At 58.0% G+C, this 19,139-nt stretch overlaps 1 protein-coding gene across 2 annotated transcripts; it reads right to left on the bottom strand.

Moving 5' to 3' along the window:
* Positions 1-6,390: 6,390 nt before the first annotated feature.
* Positions 6,391-18,639, bottom strand: EFNB1 (ephrin B1). Of its 2 annotated transcripts, XM_036840105.1 has the most exons (5): positions 17,728-18,637; positions 8,948-9,225; positions 8,093-8,185; positions 7,743-7,871; positions 6,391-7,580 (listed from the first exon to the last, which is right to left on the bottom strand). In XM_036840105.1, the coding sequence occupies exons 1-5, from the start codon at positions 17,853-17,855 to the stop codon at positions 7,168-7,170; spliced, it is 1,041 nt and encodes a 346-aa protein (XP_036696000.1). In that variant the 5' UTR covers positions 17,856-18,637; the 3' UTR covers positions 6,391-7,167. The 2 variants fall into 2 exon arrangements, with proteins under 2 accessions (XP_036696000.1, XP_036696001.1); XM_036840106.1 differs by lacking the exon at positions 8,093-8,185 and having other exon boundaries at positions 17,728-18,639.
* Positions 18,640-19,139: the final 500 nt, after the last annotated feature.

The raw sequence follows: 19,139 nt of genomic DNA, 5'->3' as shown, positions 1-19,139 counted from the left end.
GCTGCTGTTTTGCAAGAGAGAGGGACAGATGGAGGCAGGGGGAGCAGTTGGGAGGCGATTGCCATAGTCCCGGCAGGAGAACCGGAGTGGTGGCATTGGGGGTGGTCAGAAGTGGGCAGAGTCAAGAGATGCTGCAGAGGCAGAACTGAAGGATAACCCAGAAGTTTCTAGCTCAGGCCCATCTGTGGCAAGACCTCAGCTGAGCTGGGAGCAGACACCTGTGCTCCGTAAACTGGTCTCTTTTCCCCCTTTGGTGTTTATTTTCATTTCCTTGTAAAGTTCAATTCAGAAAATTCCGATCTTGTTTCAGCTGAACTGAAGAGGAGGAAGGTTTTTCCATACCCCAGATGGGATCTGGGTTCCTGGGGCCTCCCAGGGCCTCCCAGGGCCCAGGCTTTGCTGGTGGCAACTCCAGCAGAGTGATGTTACACAAAGCTGGGAAGATCTGTGGGGCTAGAGCCCAGGAGAAGGCTTGGCATGGCTTGGCAGGACTGCTGTGGGGGATGAGAGCAGTTTGGCCAGGATCGGGAGACTGGAGGGGGCTGTGCACAGAGAGAGAAGCGAGCAAATCCTGCCTGTTGCCTCTTTGAAAGGAGAAAGGCTCCCTTCCCTGGGCAGTGCCCCTAAGTCATGGACACCTCTGGCCTTTTCTTTTCTGGATTCCACGCTCCCAGGCTCCACTGAGGGGTGTCTTGGATGAGTGTCTGTGCTAGAGGGAGGGGTCCCAGAGCTCACAATCAACAGCCCTGGATGGGTGTGGGGGTGGGGCGGGAGAAGGGGGATTGGGAGGCTGTGAGGTAATGTGAAGAGGCAATGGGCTGAAAGTCACAAGACCTGGGTGAGGGCCAGTCCCGGTAAACTCTCTGTGTGACTCTGGGCAGTTCCTTCTTCCCTTCTCTGGGCCTCAGTTTTCCCATCCATCCAACTAGGGGGCTGGACTAGAAGGTCTCTAAACGCCCTAACAGCTTGAAAGATTCCATTCTCTTCTCTGAATCTGCCCAGGGGGAGGCGTTGGGGGCTGGGGCACCGGCAGGGGCTGAGAATTCCATAGCAATTTGCATGTGAAAGCATGTTACTGCCATGGCTATTAGTGTGTGCAGGGGGGCTGAAGACAGGGCAAGGACAGCTAACTGTCAGGCTGTCCAGAAAGGCCCGCTGCCTGGGTGGGGGAGGGAGGGAGGCCCTGGAGGTGTGCAAGGCAGGCTGGACCACCACCTTGGGTTCCCAGGAAAGGGAGAATCCCGAGATCTTTAGGGACCCAAGCTCGAGATGCCCAATCCTGGGTCTGGCCCCTACAGAGACCTCCAAGCTGTCGTGTCGCGGAGTGACTTCAGAGCTGCGTGAGGTGCCACAGGAGAGGGGCCCCCAGGGAGGGGGACAAACTATTAGTGCATTTGCTTTTCCGGGTCTGCTCTTACCAGGCCTAAACCTCCCAGGACCATATTTTCCTCAGGTTTATAATGTGACCTTTTGGTAATTGCTTTGTATAAACTTACATAGTTTGTCAATATAAATACTGCGTGTATATATATATATGTTTGTTAGGTTCACTCACACAAACTCCTGGGGATTCTGGGAGAACAAAGCAGCTGTGTGCAAAAAGGGCTCACAGCTGTGGCCTGTGAGGAAAGAGAGGTGGCTCTGTCAGCACTCCCTGTGTGCCTTTAAGTCCCTTCCGGTATCGGGGTCTCAGTTTCCCCATAAGGGGTTTGATCTGGAAAGGAGCTCTCAGGGAAGTCCTAGCTCTACCATTTCCTGGCCTCTGACCTCTCAGATTCTACTGAACAGGCATGAGGGCAGCAAGGGAGGCCACCAGCCAGTCCCCCCGAGAACAAGGGCTCTTCCCCGCAGAATCCAGCCAGTGGAAAGGCCCTGGTGCAGGGTGGCTTCCACGGTCTCCTTGGCTGCTCCTGGTACCCTGGAAGCAAAGGAGCCACCTGGAGCTCCTCCCTAGGGCCCTGGTCAGAAGCCAGGTCTTTACCCACTGCTCCTGCGGAGGCTGAGAGAGACCAGCCCATGGGGCCACAGGGGTAGATAAGGGCTGAGGACACACACCTCTTCTACTTTGGCTTTGGGAGGTGTTTATCATGGGTATATTTTGCCCAGCCCCCAGCCTAGGTGGGACTGGGGCTGGGGGAGGCAGACTGGGATCGAGGCCTCAAGATAACTTCTGATGAGGATGTTTAGGAACTCTGTAAACAAAGGCCAGCTTTGGTCAGTGATGATGGGAACAGCCAGGGCTTGGGGGCCACTCGCAAAGCAAGAAGGATCCCTGGGAAGCCCAGCCCCAGAGTCCAACTGCCCACTCCACACCTCGTGAGAGAAGCAACAGCTACCACTTATTGGTGCCAGGCATTCAACACTTGTTTAAAAAAGATGGATGAATGAACAAATGGAAGGCTAAGTTTAGTACCCAAGCTTTTAATCTGTGTATCCTCCATTCTGCCTCTCATATCACCACACAAGAACTTTAAGAACTAATCAGGCACTTAAAGGCCAGTCTAGAATGTGAGGTCCCTGGGAGCAGGGACCTTGACTATCCTGTTCATCACTGTACCCTAGTGCCCAGATTGCTGACTGGCATATAGTAGGTGCTCAGTAAATATTCTCTGAATAATTGAAGAAATCTAATCCCACTCCTCATTACCCAGACAGGGAAGTTGAGGCCCAAAGAGGTAGGGACCTGCTTGCACCTGGTCAAAAAGTCACGGTAGAGCTGGGACAGGCCCTGGGCTCCAGCCTCTCAGCACAGGGCTTTTTCCCCTGTATCAAAAGGCCCCCGTGGCAAACTCCTCCTGCCCTTCCCTATCCCTTCACGAATTCCTTATTCCCCCCACCCCCAGCTTTCCCTCTTTCCTTTCTCTTTGCCAGCTGGATAATTAACCACTGGAAACAAAACCTATAATTACTGTCCCCCCCATGCCCTTAAATTGCTTTCAGTTTGGGCTCCATGACCCCCGTCCTGGGTGGGGGTTGGTCTCCCCCTCAGCAGCCTCCCAAAGGGGGAGTCAACCTAACAAGCACCAGCTGAGGCCCCAGCCCCCCAGATCCAACGGCCAGCTGTACAGGAGGCCGGCAGCAGATGGGCGAGGAGGGTCCCCTGGCAGGCTGGGGCTGACTCAGCTGGGGTGTCAGTGGGACTGTGACGTGCCCGGGCAGGACAGGAGGCCAGGCAGGCGGGCCGGATTTCCGAGAGTGATTGATGCCAGGTGGCCAAAGGGCCGCTGGCTCAGCAGGGCCCAACTTAGGATGGTCCCAGTAGAGCCAAGTCTTTTCTTGGGTTCTTCAGCTCACCCTCATGCCCCTGCCTAGAGGGTGCCAGGCCATCCACATCCCTGGTGCCTCAGGGAGGACTCCTGGGAGCTTAAAATGGATCCGTGCAATAAGTCCCAAGAGCCCTGGCCTTCCAGCTCCACAAGGCCTGTCCCTTCAGGGAAACTGAGGCCTGGTTAGCACCTGCTCAACCTGGCTTCGTTGGTGATCTGGGCTCAGCCTGTGGAGGAAGCGAGGCAGCTCCACCCTCACCTGGGAAGCATCCTCTATCCCTGACTCACCAGGAGTTTGGGCTCAGCTGGGACAGGAAGGAGAGCTGAGGGTGGGGCCAGTCTGGGGCCCTACCACAGGAGGCTCACAACCCCTGCCTCCAGCTAGCTAAGCTTGGTCCGTTCCTGACCCACACAGAGGCTAAGGGAATGGCGGGGGGGGATGGCTCCCGTTCTTCAAGAGCCCCAAGGAAGCACGCTTGCTTGGTCTCCCCCAAGACGGGGCAAGGAGCAGGGGGGTGGGGCGGAGGAGAATCACCCTCTAGCAACTTCTGTTTGCTCATGGTATAGTAAAAAGACCTGGACTTAAAGCCTCGTGCTTGCGTTCACTTGGTGTGTGTTCTTGGGCAAGTCACTGCCCCTTGCAGTGGGTCTGTTTCCTCATCTCAAATATGGGGCAAAGAATTCCCCACCGTCTACCCTCACAGGGAAGTTTATGAAAGTCAGTGAGATAGCATGTGTAAAAGTGTTTTTATTTTTAAGTGGCAGGCACTGGCCGGGTGAAGGACACTGCCACAAGGGGCTACTGAGCAGTGCTGTGTGGCCGGCACAGCAGACACGGAGCTCAGACCAGCAGCAGCCACGGTGCCCAGGCCAGGGCAAGTGACAACAGCAGTCACAAAGCTTCTGGGCGGTTGGAGAGGCTGCCCTATACTTTGCTTTGCCGTCTCCCAGAGATTTTACTTCACACTCCTCACAGCTACTCCCAAGGGGCCCCCAGAAACTCGATCCTCCACTGAGAGGGTGGGGGCAGCCGTGTCCTGGGCTGGGCGGGGGACCACCCAAGGACACCCATTGGTGATGTGTGGGAAGGGCTCTACCCAACCCAGATCAGGCTCCCCCTCAGTTAGAGACATCAATCTGGCCTGAACCAGCCCTGAGTAGAGACCCCTGGCCCAGGCAGGGGCCCCCGCTCTGGGCAGGCAGTCAAGCAGCAGAGGCCCCATCTGATCCAGGCACTTCCTTTGGTTAATGAGAAACCAAATAAACAGCCTCTGCCCCAGCTGGCTTCGGGAGCACCCCAGCCGGGCCCAGCCCTGCCTGCTCCAGCCAGCCTCCCTCCCTTTCACCCTGCAGGTCCCGTGACTTTCCTCCCTTGCCTCCTCCATGCGCTTCCCACTTCCCTCACAGCCCTGCCTGCTCCTTGGCTGGTGCGCTGGGGCTTCCTGCTCTGGATCGCTAACTAACCCTCCCCTTCCTTCCTCCTCCTCCTTTCCTCTAGTGCCTTCTTACCCATTTTTAGCTGCTGGGATCCCACTTGTCCTCCTCTCCTGACATCTGTCTCAGCCATCTCCATGAGGAGGGAGTCCCCCGCCCAGAAGACCTGCGGGCTGCTCCAGGCCTTGCCAGCCTGTGTCTCTGCTGTGGGAATGAGGCCAAACCCTCTTCAGGGCACTCACTCCACTCTCAGACCAGCAGCCCGCAGGAGGGAGACTGGGTGCTCAGGGCTGCTCTAGCTTGAGGGCTTTGTCAGCCAGAAGTCCCCGAGTGTGCCATGGTGAGAGCTCTGGTGTGCAGGAGAAGGAAGGCTCTTCTGGCTAAGGAGCGAACCGGACAGCCTGAAGCAGCCTCGTTACCCAGCGGGCCACAGCTGAGGCCCAGCTCTTGGGAAGTTATTTCTAGCCACCTCCAGGTGTCTCGAGGCAGGGCAGGGCTGGGCCTGCCAGCAGGTCCCAGATCTAGCCCCAGCGAGGTGGTGGCAGTACTTGCCGACACACCCAGGTCCCCATGGGAACGCCTCCTCCCCCATCTACTCTCTCTAGCTGAGCCTAGTGCCAGACGGGGCAGATGCCCGTGGCCTACGCCACAGCGGTGACAGGAGAGACAGGGGAGTATGGTCACAGGGTCCAGCAGAACAAGAGGGTAGAAGAACTTGTGGCGAAGAAGGGCACAGAGCTCTTGCAACATCTTGCTCCGCTAGGACAGCCATCATCTTCCCATACCAGCCCAGATCACCAGTGTTTTGGGCACATGAAAATCACACACACGTGCTCTCCCGCTCGCGCTCGCTCTCTCTCTCTCTCTCCCTCTCTCCCTCTCTCTCTCTCTCTCTCTCTCTCATATACTCGCTCATACACTCACACTTCATTCCCCAACATCACGACACCATTTTACACCCATTTCTCCATGTGGTTAATTTTTTTTTTTTTAGTTCTCATTTTTTCTAAGAAAAAAGCAACAAGAAAATAATTCAGAGTTTATACAAAACATCTTTACATTATTTTTTTTCCAAAAAAGACTAGTATTTACACAAATGGCAACAGAAACAAAAACAAAAAAACCCTTTCGACTGCCACCTGGAAGGGGCTGGCTGTTCCGCTCCCTCTCCCACCTGGCAGTGGGCTGGGCAGCTGGCCAGGAGGCAGTGTGGAGGTGGATGGTGGGAGGCCCAGCTCCTTCCATGGCCACTCTGGGAGTGCCTGCAAGGCGCTTGCTAGTGGCAGTCTGTTAGCAGCCGTGCTGGCAAGGAGCCGGGGTCAAAGTGCACGGCGTGCTGGCCCAGCCCTAGGCAAGCCTCTTCCTCTTTCCAAGCCCCAGCCCAAGATTGGGGGGCTAGCGGGAGCTGGGTTAGGGGGGCACCCACCTGAGCTAGAGCCCAGAAAAGAAGCAGGCTACCTGGCCTTATACCCGCTTAATTCTCCGCCCTGGGCCTCTGTTTCCCCACCAGGCCGAAGGATGCCAAAGGTGAGGGGAGAACAGGGCAGAGCGGAGAGGGGGGAACTCCCAGCTCTGCAGGGCAAATAGCCACCTGGGCACCTCACCTCCCTCCACCCCCCATGAGGTCATCTGCCTGCAGCAGCTCTCCTGTTCCCCAGGCAACAGCCAATTAAGACATTAATAACCGTGAGAGTGAGGGAGGCAGGATATGCCCAAGTAACCCACAGGAAGGTATTTTTTTTTTTTTTTGGTGGAAGGGTGGCAGCTACTACCCCATTGCCAAGATCAGCACTGTAGAAGGAGGGTCAGTGGGGGAGGGTGCGACACCTTGCCCAATGGCACTCTTGCCTTCCCTCGTGGTCAAGAACAGCCCTGGCCTGTCCCCTACCCCCAAAAAATATGCCAACGAGTTTATAAAAGAAATGCCATCCTATGCTTCCCGGCTGGCCACATCCTGCCCCAGGCCCCTGATACTGTGGAAGGCTGGGCTCAGAAAACCTGGGGAGGGGCTGCCTTTTCCATTTTTCCATTTTTCTTCAAAAAAAAAAAAAGAAAACAGATGAAAATGAGTTGACAGCTAAAAAAATGAACACAAAAACATTAAAAACAGTGATGATAGCGGACAAGAAGTCCTGGGAAGGGAGAAAGGGGGCGAGGGGGCACAGGGCCAGGGGGGGCGTCTCCCTGCCTGCTGTCCATCAGCGTCCGACCCTGCCCTCCAAGAAGGGGTGCCCCCGCAGAGCCCAAAGGCCTGGCCAGAGGGGGAAGGCACAAGAGCATGGGGGCTGGGGGCACAAGCACCCCCCTCTGAAGCCCAGGGGGCGGGGCAAAAGGGGGATTATAAAAGCCAAGAAACTACAAAACTAAATACAAAGATGGGCACAGCTGGCAAGGGGAGGGACGTGGGTGAGGATGGAGAGGTGCAGTCCCGGCCGACTGTCCCTCGGGGCCGAGGCTGCCCGGGCCCTCAGACCTTGTAGTAGATGTTCGCGGGGCTCTGGGGCGGCATCTCCTGGACGATGTAGACGGGGTGCCCGTAGTCCCCACTCACCTTCTCATAGTGGGGGCAGTAGTTGTTCTCTGTAGTCCGTAAGGGGATGATGATGTCGCTGGGCTCGGTGCCCGCCGTGCCACTGCCCCCCTTAGGACTGGCCAGGGTGCTGAGCGAGAGGGCGGGCGCCCGCTGCTGCGTGTGCTTGCGGTGCCGCTTGCGCAGCTTCAGCAGCAGGACGGTCAGGAAGATGATGATGAGCAGGAAGATGACGCAGCCGGCGCCCACGGCCGCAAACAATGCCACCTTGGAGTTGAAGAAGCTGTCGGGGTCCCCGCTGCTGCCTCCACTCCCACCGGAGCCACTTTTCTCATTCTGGTTCACAGTCTCTGTGGATGGGGGAGGGAGGGAAGGGAGGGGAAGAAGGTCAGCCAGGGGTCCCAGGGACACATGGCAGATCTCGGGCCACGCCCTGCCTTCCTGCAGAGCTAGGGCCTGAAAGGGCAGCCGAGCAATGGCTTCTGCCCTCTGGGAGACTCCCATACACTCACCGTGCTTGCCGTCGGAGTCACCCAGGGAGCCCCGACCACCGGGGGCCTGTGTAGCCATCTTGATAGTGTTGTCTGCCTCCTTGCTGGGCCGACTGGTAGTCAGCTGCTCGGGCGTCACAGCATTGGGGTCTGGGGGTGGGGAGAGAACAAGTGAAGGGGGATCTCCGGCAGCATAGGTGCCTCAGTTACATAGCACCCACCGGCCAAGAATGGCCCGGATACTGGACCTCAGATCCCCTATCCCTACTGCCCCCTCTGCCACTACTCCCCATGCCCACCCCCACCCCCCACCCAGTGAGGAGCATCTGTTGCAAAAGCCTAGCTGAGGAGCCCTCGGCCTGGGTGCTCACCTTGCCCAACCTTCATGACAATCTTCATGGTGCGTGTGCGGCACACACCTCCCTCCCGGTTCTCCAGTCCCTCCAGGCTCCCATTGGATGTAGCTGCAGCAAGAGGCCAGAGCAGTCAGGAGGAGGAAGGGGTCTGCCAGCATTACCCAGAAGCCCTAGTGATGTCTAAGCCCTTAAGAACAGAACTGGGAACCAGGGAGTTGCAAGCAGCTCCCACCCACCCATGAACCTTTCTACTTCTCTCCTCCCACTAGGAACAGAGTCCAGGAACTAGCCCCTCCCACAAGGATGCTGCTCCCCTATCATGACCAGGCCTTGGCCCTTCTTTCTCAGTGGAAGCTACATGTGTCTCCTCATTGGGTGATGTTGCTCAGAGGCCAGGCAATCAGAACTGGCATGGTGAGGAAGGCTTCTCCACAGACTAGAAGGAGTCCTAGATTCGGTGTCAGGAGAACTGGGTTGGCAACCCAATCCGCTCCCTAACTCTCTGTGTGATCTAGGGCAAGAAGCCCCTTCACCTCTTGGGGCCTCAGTTTCCCATGAAGAGAAAGGCTGAAGCTCTGCCAATTCTGCCATTCCCAAGATTAGATCTTAGGCGGGCAAAGAAAATAAGAGAGAGAGCACCACGAATCAGAGTCCTCTCCCACCCAACTCCTAGAGCCAGGGCAAGCTGGCAGCAGGCCCCTTGGTAAACGCTGGGGCCAGAATTCCAAGGCCAGGCCAGGAGGAGAGCACGCCAGTCTTCAAAGGGGACTGGATCAGGCTGGGCCTGAACTGTGTGCAGTCTCATTGCACTACTCAGAAGTTCCCAGTGTTACAGGACAGGAAAGAACCATGTGGTGGGCAGGGACTCACAGGTAATATAGTAATCGTGGTGCTTCTTGAACTCCAGGCCCATGTAGTTGGGGCTGAACTCCTGGAACTTGATGGTGAAACGGATTTCCTGCTCTGGCCTATTGCAGGTGACCAGCACGTTGGGGTCGAGCACGGTGCTGCAGGCAGCTGCCTGCTCAGGCCGCACCAGGTACAGCTTGTAGTATTCATAGGGCCGCCCAGCTTCTGCTCGGGGGCAGATGATGTCCAGCTTGTCTCCAATCTTTGGGTAGATCACCAGGCCCTTCCCACTCAGGAACCTGCCCAAGAGGGAAGAGATGGTTAGCCTCAGGGTTGGGGGTCTCGGGCCATCCGCAGAACCAGGGGAGCAGACAATGAGGGCCAGGCTGGGCACACTGGGTGGAGATGGCGAGGACAGGCATTCTGTCCTTTTTCCAGCCTTACGCTGGGGGTGGGGAAAGAGAACCATACTGCCAGCAGGGTGTGGAAGGGGTGGCCCATGGGCAAGGCTGCCAGGCTTTGACTGCTCGGCAGGGTGGGGCACTGCCTAGCTGGGGGAGCCCTTTGTCCTAATGTGGCATTTCCGCAGGGGGGCTGACGTGGCAGATGGGCTGGGCACCTAGATGTCAGGCTTGGGTTGCCTGGATGCGGCAGCCCTGTCCTCCTCGCACCCCCAACGTACTCACATTCCTTCACAGCCTCTGCTACCGGCCCCCCCAGCACACACGCGTGTATATGCGCTCATGCGCACAGACACACACACAGAAGCACACACACAACAAGCCCCAGAAACCACCCCCAAAGCTCCCAGCCAACGGCTGGGGGTGCACAACCTATCTTGGCCCCATGCCTTCTCCCCCATCCTTGCTAATCTTGGGCATGATGGGGAGATAGGAACAGGCCTTGCCTAGAGCCAAGGGATAATGGGCACAGTCTCCAGCCAGGTACAGCTCCACCCAGCTCTCTCCACTCCCCACTCCCACTGCCTGGCGTCCTACCAGGACTCATCCCACCCCCATAATGCAAGAGCCTGAATCCCCAAATCTGGCCAGTCTCACTGCAAAGGATAACAGAGAAAGGGGAGAAGAGGCCTAAGCAGGAACAACAGATCATATAAGACAGGGCCCCACCAGGAACCTCGCTCATCTGCCTTCTAATCCACTCCCACCACACACACACACACACACACACACACACACACACAGAGCCTCTGCTCCCGATCCTGAGAGGAGATGGACAAATGCCTCCAGAGCCAGGTTCGTCTTCTAATCCAGAAGGCCAGGCACTGGGAAATAGCAGGGGGAGGGCAGCTGCCTGGGGCCACCGATTCATATCATCCTGTCCTTGCCTAAGCACAGTAAGCGCTCTCGGCCATTTCTGAGCCTGGGAGCAAGTCAGTACAATGTAGGAGAAAGAAGACAGACTTTGGAATCAGATAGATGGTGGCCCTTACTAGCTCTGTGACCTTGGATGAGCTGCCTGATCTCCCTAACTTTCAGTGTCCTCACGTATAAACTGGGGGTAGGAAGAGCCCCTCCTCCAAGGATGGTGGAGGGGAGGCATGATGGCATGTATAGAGCACATAGTTGGCACTCAACCATGACTCCTGCTTAGAAATAGCGTGGTCTCCCAAGAGGCAGGAGGCCAGACACTAACACCAAGGACCTATGAGCCCAGTCTTGTTTCTTGGGTGGGAAAGAGGAAAAGATGATACAGCTCCATCCTCAAGGACTTTACCGTCTGGTGTGGTTCAGAAAAGTAAATGGCCCACGCTGCAGCAATGGATAGCACCAGGCTATCTGGAGGCTATGTGAGAGGATGGTGGCTCAAAAGGCAAGGGCTGGAGGCAGAGAGAGGAAGGAGACAGCTCATCTGACAGGACAGTCAGAAATGGTCCCACAGAAAGAGTGGGATGAAAGCGGGTCTTGGGGGAGGAATAAGAAGTTGACATCCAGCAAGAGCAGACAGCAGTGGTTGGGACACAAAACCCAGGCCAGTGACTGGCCCAGTGATGGGTAGAGAGGAGCAGAAGAAGAGGGGGTAAAGCTCAGCTGGGGCCAGACTGAAAGGCCAGGGTCACAACAAGCAGTGTGGGTTTCAGCCAGTGGGGGACAGACTCTCCAGCAGAAAGGACAATGAAGGGCCGAAGGCAGTGCTTCAAGGCAATGAAGCTGACGGTGGAAGAACATGGTTCTACTCCCTGAGGGCCCATTCCACAGTGGGGGCTACAAGGCACAAGGGCCTCCTGGGAGCTCAGTATCCTCACCGGATGGAGGGAAATGATACCCAAGGAGGTGACTAAGGGAACTAGACCAAGTAGATGACGTGGATGAAGAACAGCAGCCCTCTCTCCATGTCCAGGGAAGCTCCACTAAGCTGGGACCCGCCATCCTTCTGTGCAGGAGGGTAAAAGCAACAAGAAGAAGGTCTCACCCGCCTTAGTACTTAGCTTTACAACACTCCAGAAGGCCAGAAAGGAAGCAGGCATGGGATGGAGGCCCACACAAACATTTGAGAGAAAACGCCCCCAACTCCATGCTCCACAAAAAGCCAAGAAGTTTCACCAAAGCCTCTATAATTCCTAAGGCATTTTTCACTTTCCAATCTTCATACCGGTTCCATCCAGGCAGTAGGATTAGACAACTTCTAACATCTTAGAGATAGAAGGAACCTTCGAGACCTACTGAGTCCAGGCTCCTCACGTGAGGGAATGAGTAACCAGATGAATGTTCCTGTTGAAGAGGGTGCTCAAAGCCAACCCGAGGAGCCTAAACTCACCCAGGATGTTAACTCCTAGGGGTCTAAGAGTACCTTAAACATTGGCTGAATCCTTATACAGCTGTGCACCTCCATAAGACCGTACCTGGAGATGACAGCAGGTAGAGGGCACACAAAGGGGTACGGGCCAGCTCACTTTTCTAACCACTTGGCCCGCCTTACTCACCAGGGAGTCTTGTCTACTCTGAGCAGTCTCCCATCACCATTCAGGTTCTGGAGCCCTGGAACCCAGAGACAACCGAGGAAACAGATGTCTACATAGTGGGTGGGGGATGGGGAGGAGAGAGGACTATTGCCCCCAACACCCCTCAGACTCTGTCAACCTCAGTGAACAGAATTCATAAATATTCATGAGTTCATTTGCATAGCAGCTGGCAGAGGGAAACTCACCTTCCCCTAAAGTGCAGAAGGGAGAGGAGCCTGATGAGACCCGCCTTCCCTGACCCTGGTCCCCCATGATGGTACCTTCTCAGCTTCTTCCCCACCACTAAGAAAAGTGCTTCTGGGCCTGTGAGAAGCCCCAGAAAGTGGTGAGGGGCCACGAGGTGTGGGTATGCAGCCCGTGAGAGTGAAGCCCAAGGCCAGGTACGACGCTAGTCATCCTGTACAGCGGGGACCCTGCAGGTCTCCCCTCGTACCCACCAGGTTAGAAGTAGGGGCCGAGAGGAGGAGGAAGAGAGTACCTAGTTAAACTCTTTATCCCCCAGTTTTCAAAAACTACTACTCCCCCCATCATCAAACCAAGCTTTCCTGCCTGGGGCCACCCCCAGACAAAGCCCTTTTCTGGAAAATAAGGGGATTGACATGGCCCAGCAGGAAGCCTGCAGCAGGTCGCCATGGTAACCCCTGAGGCCTTCCCTCCTTAGCCTCTGATAGCCCCTGGGACCCCAGGGAGCCACCCCAGGGAGTAAAAGGACTTAGGGGAGGCAGCCTGGGCGTTCAGTCTCCTGTCTGTGGCCTGCCTCTTCCCCTCTACCCTAGCCCAAGTCTCTCCCCCAGCCTGCCTACTGAGCTTAGAAGTATCACCATGACTGCTGAAAAGAATCCTGGGAGAGAAGAAGCCTGAGGGTCTGGGGTAGTGGCCAGTGCTGGTCAGAGGCCAACTGCCCCCCTGCTTCTTTGTCCAGCTAAGCCCCTATCCACCCATACACAGACAATCTACAGCAAAGAGAGTTTGGAGCTGTGGGGGTCATGCCTAGAAAGCTGCCCACGTTCCACCACACTTCCTTCCCTCTCATCCTTCCCTCAGGCCCTAGGGACTTGTGGTCAGAGAGTGGCCAAAGGGAGAGCCTGGTCCTAGGCCATGCCAGCCCAGGTTTGGTAGAAGACTCTAGCCACAGCTTTGATTCAATGACTCCGGCACCACTGCGCCTGCACCCCAGGGTGGCAGGACCAGTGGAGGACAGACCCCAAGCTGGAGCTCAAGTGTGCTCTCATCCCAGCAAGGGTGGGGAGCCCCCAAATTAAAGGCTCCTCTTTCACTCCCCCAGCTCCACCCAGCCCCCGAGGCAGCAGGAGCAGGCCTGGCATGTCCCAGCAGTGCCCGCCCAGGCGTGGGTGGGCAGGAACAGCAGCTGGGTCCTGGCACACACACAGCACTGTCGGAGGCAGGGAAGCCAGGAGAGCCCCAGAGGAAGTCACCCCCCCCCCACCTACACTGAACTATGCCTCCCCTCTGCCCCACCTGGCCAATGCTAGGGCCCACTGAGGGCTTAACAGCCCCTTCCTTGTTGTCTGCTTTCTGTGGGGTCCCTGAGAGGCAGTGAGATTCCTGGCCCAGAGAGGAACCAAGGCTGCTATTCAGAGCCCGGGAGGGAGAGTGCCAGGCATCGAGCTGGCTGCTTCTAGATCAGGTCACCCCGAGCAAGCTGCCCTCAGAGGTAGGCCTAGCAAAATCAAATGAGGAAGCTGGAGCACTGCTCATCCCACGTGGGCAGGGCCTGAGTCACAAGGACAGATGCACACACACCTGTGAGGTGAGAGGGAAAGCCCGGGGCAAAAGCCAGCGCCTCCTCCGAAACCCAGTCTTTCCCAGATTCCAAGGCAGTGGGATGGTGTGGAAAGAGATGGCACAAGGCACAGCTCTCCCCACTACGAGCTAACTGACTTTAAACGAGTCATTTTCCTTTTCTGGGCAAATGCCTCCTCATCTGGAAAATGGGCAGTTCCAACTTCCCAGGGCTGTTGGGAACATCCAATGAGCTCATATCTGAGGATGCTTTGGAGGTAGCAAGGTACTGCCCAACTGTTAGTTAGCACACCAAACACAGTACCATTTAGAAGAAGCTGAACGAGCTTACTACACTCCTGGCTGCTAGCACCGCCACCCAAAACAACTACAATGAAAACCCACCCAGGAGGGGCTGCTACAGAGCCCAGGGCAAGGAACCCAGAATATGGCTGGTGAGCATCCCCTTACCTCAGCTCCCCTGATAATCACAGGGTGGACCCTCCCCCCAAACCTACTGTTCCCATGGCAACCAGTGGCCTCCTGGCTGGCCCACCCACTCCATACTCCCAACACCAGAAAACGGTGATGCACAGTAGTGTCCAGGGCCCACTCATCCCCATCCATCATAGTTGGTGAGGCAGTGGAGAGCCTGAAGGGAGAAAGGGAACCCTGGATTCAGCCTCCAGTCCAGCCTCACCAGGCCCTTCTTGCCCCAGGTCTGGCTGCCTGGGGTTGAGGGACGGAGGGAGGGGAACAGGGAACTTTAGAGGAGCTGCTGGCTTCCCATCACTTTCAGGCCCCCACCTGTGGCCAATCAGCCACAGAGTAGAAGAGGTCAGGTCCCTAGCCACCCCGGAAAGGGGCCCCCTGAGCTGGCCTCCCCAGGACTGTGAGCTGGAACAGCTGTGAGGGGGGCTGGGACCAACACTTTGGCTTGTAGCAGGCAAGCCTGGGTTGGGGTCTGCAGCTGCCCCCACCCATGCTGGATGGAGTCAAGGGTCCTGGATGCCAAGCTGAAGCCCCCACTCCCGCCCCTTGCAGGGAAGGTGTAATATGATCTCAGGCACATTCCCACTCTCTGGAGGTGGAGGAACCTGAGTGGGGGGCAGGAAGGGGTCAGAATGGGACTGAGAGACTGAACTGCAGCAGCTGGACTTGGCTGAGGACTCAAGTATGAGGCCTGCCGGCTGCCCCAAGTTCTCAGGGGAGGAGGCTGGAGGAGGGGGCTGCCCTGGGACCTTCCATCACAGCCCCCCCACCCCACACAAGCATGCACATGTACTCTGGTTCCTCCCAACCTCTAACGGGCCCAGACCCACCTTCCCACCCTACACTTATCGGGCAAATCTGACAAGGGGCCAAGCTCTTGCCACCCAGGGACTACCACCCTGGAAGGCCACAGCACCAATTTGGGAAAGAGGCTGGGAGTCTGGAGCCAGCCCTTCCGGCTCCCCTCTCCCGGTCAGGGCTGGGGCTGCCCGTACCCTGGAACCTGGAAACATACCCCCAGCCCCACCACTTCTTTATTTTGATTTTTCACCAAGGAGGAAGCAATTAAGCAGGGTTTATAGGCGCTGGGAGATTTGTGGGGGGGGGTGCCAGCTCCTGACAGGACTGAGGCGAGAGACCAAAAGCTGGGAGGAAGAGGGGAGGGAAGAGAGAAAATGAGCCTGTGAGGGAGAGCACGGGCATGTGCGAGAAACAAAAGGACTCGAGAAAAAGAGGCAGAGAGTGACTAAGAGTGAGAGGGAGTGTGAGAAAGAGGGAGAGCGGGCAAGCAGAGCTGGAGAGGGGAGGTGAACACGGCTCACACAGGATGTGAGAGGGCGAACCGACAAGGGCCTGAGAGGGAGAAGTCGGGCAGGAGGCAAAGAGGGAGAGACGGACAGAAAGAGACCGTTGATTTGAAAGGCTGTGGCAGTCCCAGGCTTGGGCGCGGTGGCAGAGACGGCCCCCCGAGCTCAGAGTGAAGCTGAGGGCAGTGCCTTCCTCCTGTCCTCCTGCCCCCCCCCAAACCCGTGCCAACACACACAGACAGGCTGCATTCCAGACCCCTGAGCATAGATGGAACTCTGGGGGGTGGTGCGCGCAGGGGCACCAGGATCAGTCCCCAACCATTCCCAGGATCTGCTCAATTACAGGATGGAATTCGTGCAAGTCCTATTGCGGCCTCAGCCACCACCCCCACCACCCCCAGGATGCCTGCCCTCAGCCTGAAGTGGATCGGGGAGTGGGGCAGATCTCAAAAACCTGCAAACCGTTCCAGAGCACTCAGGCCTCAAGACACAAAAAGGGTGAAGCTCAGGGAGATCTTGTTTCTCCCAGCCACCCCCCCACCTCACTCTGCAGGAGGGCTCCTTTCCAGCTGTGGAGCTGCCTGCTATCTCTGGTTAGAGACCCGAGAGAGCAATTAGGTCACTCCCATGAGCCCTTATGATGGGCTACCCCAGGCGGATTTCAGCTCTCCTGGCTCAAGAGAGAGCATTTCCAGCCTCCACCTTTACAGAAGGGAAGTGGGCACTTCACAGCCTTTCTCCTTGGTCTGAGCAGCCCCAGGGCCCCAGACCATTTTGAGTTCCTGCTGTTAGGAGAGCACTGGGCCCAGTTTGGCTTCTGGGTTAAGGAAAAATCCTTGTCAATCCCTTTCCTTGTACCCTGACCCTGGTTTAGACATCCCACTAACCAATAAATAGGACCCTACCTTAACCTAAGGAGAAGGAACTAAAGAAGCCGCCCTCTCCCACTCCAGGGCTGAGAGGTGCATGGCCCCTGGAACCTAAGAGGTCAAGACAGGCAGGAGCTCGGGAAGTTAGCGGGGAGCCCATAAGAGTGGACAGGAAGAGATTCCAGATACAGGAATCATAGAGCACAGAGGGCAGGCCAAGGGCCCCCAGTTTCCCACTAAGTGGGGTGTCCGCACACTGCTGGGACCTCCAGAAAACAGGAAGGAAGAGCAATTTTGACCCTGGGTTCCAACCTGAGTCCTGGATGCCAAAAGAAAAAAAGGTCCAGAGGTCACTACACAATCCAGCGACTCCCCACTAACAGCCCAGAAACCACTGAGCCACCGCCCTGAAAGGTGTGTGTGTTGTTGGGAGGTGGGGGAGGATTGTGAAGGGGAAGGAGGAGGGAGAAAAGAAAGGATCTCCTCTACATAGCTGCCTCCCCAACCCCTTTGGGAAAGCTAAGCACAACTCCCCAATCTGAGGACAGAGGGTGGGGGGGCCAGTGGGACCCTCCTGGGCAGGAATCCTTCGCTTGCCACCCGCTTCCCTCGCCAGCTCGGCCGCCACTCTCCACCCCGGCCAGCCCTGGAAGCTCTGCCGACGGCTCCATTGGACCCCCGACGAGCGCTGGATCGACCCCCCCCCCAACAAAACCTCTCTCCCACTCCGCCCCTCTCCACCCGCCGCCTTTGTGAGCCTGGGAGCGGCGCCCGCCCTTCCACGGACCCAGCAGGGAGAAAGTGGCGGGTGGGGGGGAGGCTAGAAGAGACGGCAAAGCGAAAAGCTAGGGAAGCAAACTGAGAAGAAAGAGAAATGAAAATGGGAGAAGCCCGAATGGAGATACAGGCACTGCCACCCGCCCCAAGCGCGAAGTCCCGCGCCACGGTCCCTTCACAGCTAAACAAACGGGGAACCTGTGTTCCGGCCTCTTCCCCCGCCCAGGTCAAGCTCGCCCACCCCCCCCCGCCCCCAGCGGCTCTTGGCGAAAACCGCCACGTTCCCAGGGGCCCCAGAGGGGGCTGCTTTCTCTCCCCGACCCAGCTCTCCAGTGCGCTCAAGGGCGCTCAGACTCCCAGCTCCGCCCGGCGCGACGACCTCGACTTGATCCGGGACGTGCGGAGGAGAGGGCCGGGAAGCTGAGGGGTCACAACCCAGCCAAGTGCCCCCACCCAACCCCACCGCACCCTTCCCCGCCCGCCCGCAGGGAAACACACTCGAAAAAGCCATAGACAAAATGGGGCACCGCTCCTCCTCCGAACACCTTCCCACAGGCACTCGGGGGCGCGCGGCCTCACCCCGAAGGAGTGCCTCCCACCCCCAGGGACCAGAGCAGATAAGTTACTCACTTGGGGTTGAGGGAGCTCCAGGACACGGGCTCTAGATTCTTGGCCAGCGGGGTGGCGAGCCGGCACAGCGCCAACACGACCATCGCCACAAGCCACTTGCCGAGCCAACGCTGGCCAGGCCGGGCCATCTTCCCTGGGGCAGGCTGCACTTCGGGATCCCCTGGCGCCTCCTCAGCAAAGCTGGCCTCGCCTTCCCGTGCCGCGCTGCGCTCCGAGACGCTCAGGCGCCCATCCTCCGCAGCCGCCGGCCTTGAAGTGCTCCCCTCCCGCCGGCTTCGGTGTCGCTCTTCTCCGCCCCGCCGGCCAGGAGGACTCACTGGGCAGCCGCCCCCAACCCGAGCATGAGCTGTGGCCTCCGAGGGCTCGCTCCACTGGCCTCTCCGCCGCACGAAGCACGACGGGGGCTCCGCGCCCCCGGGTGATCCCGTCCGATTCCGCTCGGCTCCCCGAGACTGTTTGGGACTGCGCGCCCTCTCCCCGACGGGGTCTCACCGCTGGGGACTCGGTGGCCGCCCGGACGCCTCGACCGTCCTGGGATCGGCACCCCTGGGAAGAAGCGGGAGTCTCCCCACCACACGAGCTCGGTCCAGGGGCTCCCGACCGGGCCGCCCTGGCACGGGCTCCGTTCCTCCAGGCCACACTGGGACTCCGGGCTGCGCGCCCCCCGACAGCTTCGACTTCAGCGCGGGGCCCGCTCAGTGTACTTAGAAGAGCGCGGAGACACTGCCGAGCGAGCTAGTCCCATCAGTTTGCGCCTCTGAAGCCTAGGCCGGGTGGCCCGGCAGCCCAGTCGCCGAGTCCTAGCTCCCCGGCGATTGCGCCCGAGGCTCTACGGTCAGTGCGAGGCTCACACACCTCCCACTGCTGACCAGCGCGCATAGACTCCCTCCGCCGCCGCTGAGCTGTCTACTCCCCTGCTCAGGCGTATGCAAGGCCAACCCTACGCATCTTAGCCAATAGCAAGCTCCGTCACGGGGTCCTTGCCCTGCACCACGCCCCCAGAACAGGAAGGAGGCGGGGTTTTAGGGAGCTCTTAAGGACGCCGCGCTCTCCATGGCACCAATCTGAGTGTGCGGCTCCTGCGGTTAGGGCTGGGTCCTGCCTAGTCCTGTTCCCAGAGCGCTCAGCCCGTGGGAAGTTGGCGCTCCTCTAGAGCTGTCGGCCTGCTCTTCTCCCCGAGCGCCTGGTCGACACTCCGGCCCACTGACCTGGGCCAAACAGGCTCAGTACTTTTCCCGGGAAAGTACTACCATTCTTTTTGTTACACACGCGAGCCCGAAGTCCTTGCTCCGTGCCCACCTCCGTGACAAGGATAGCTTGTTTACTCGTGGTCCCATCTCACGTAGGGCTCTGGTGGGCTTTCCTCCTTCCGCCCTCGCAGTGCAGTGTCTGCTTGCACATGGACCCGGACC

The sequence above is a fragment of the Balaenoptera musculus genome, chromosome X, assembly GCF_009873245.2.
Source record: "Balaenoptera musculus isolate JJ_BM4_2016_0621 chromosome X, mBalMus1.pri.v3, whole genome shotgun sequence".
Classification (NCBI taxonomy): domain Eukaryota; kingdom Metazoa; phylum Chordata; class Mammalia; order Artiodactyla; family Balaenopteridae; genus Balaenoptera; species Balaenoptera musculus.
The sequence above is the reverse complement of the archived record's forward strand: the minus strand, read 5'-3'. Positions and strand labels throughout refer to the sequence as shown.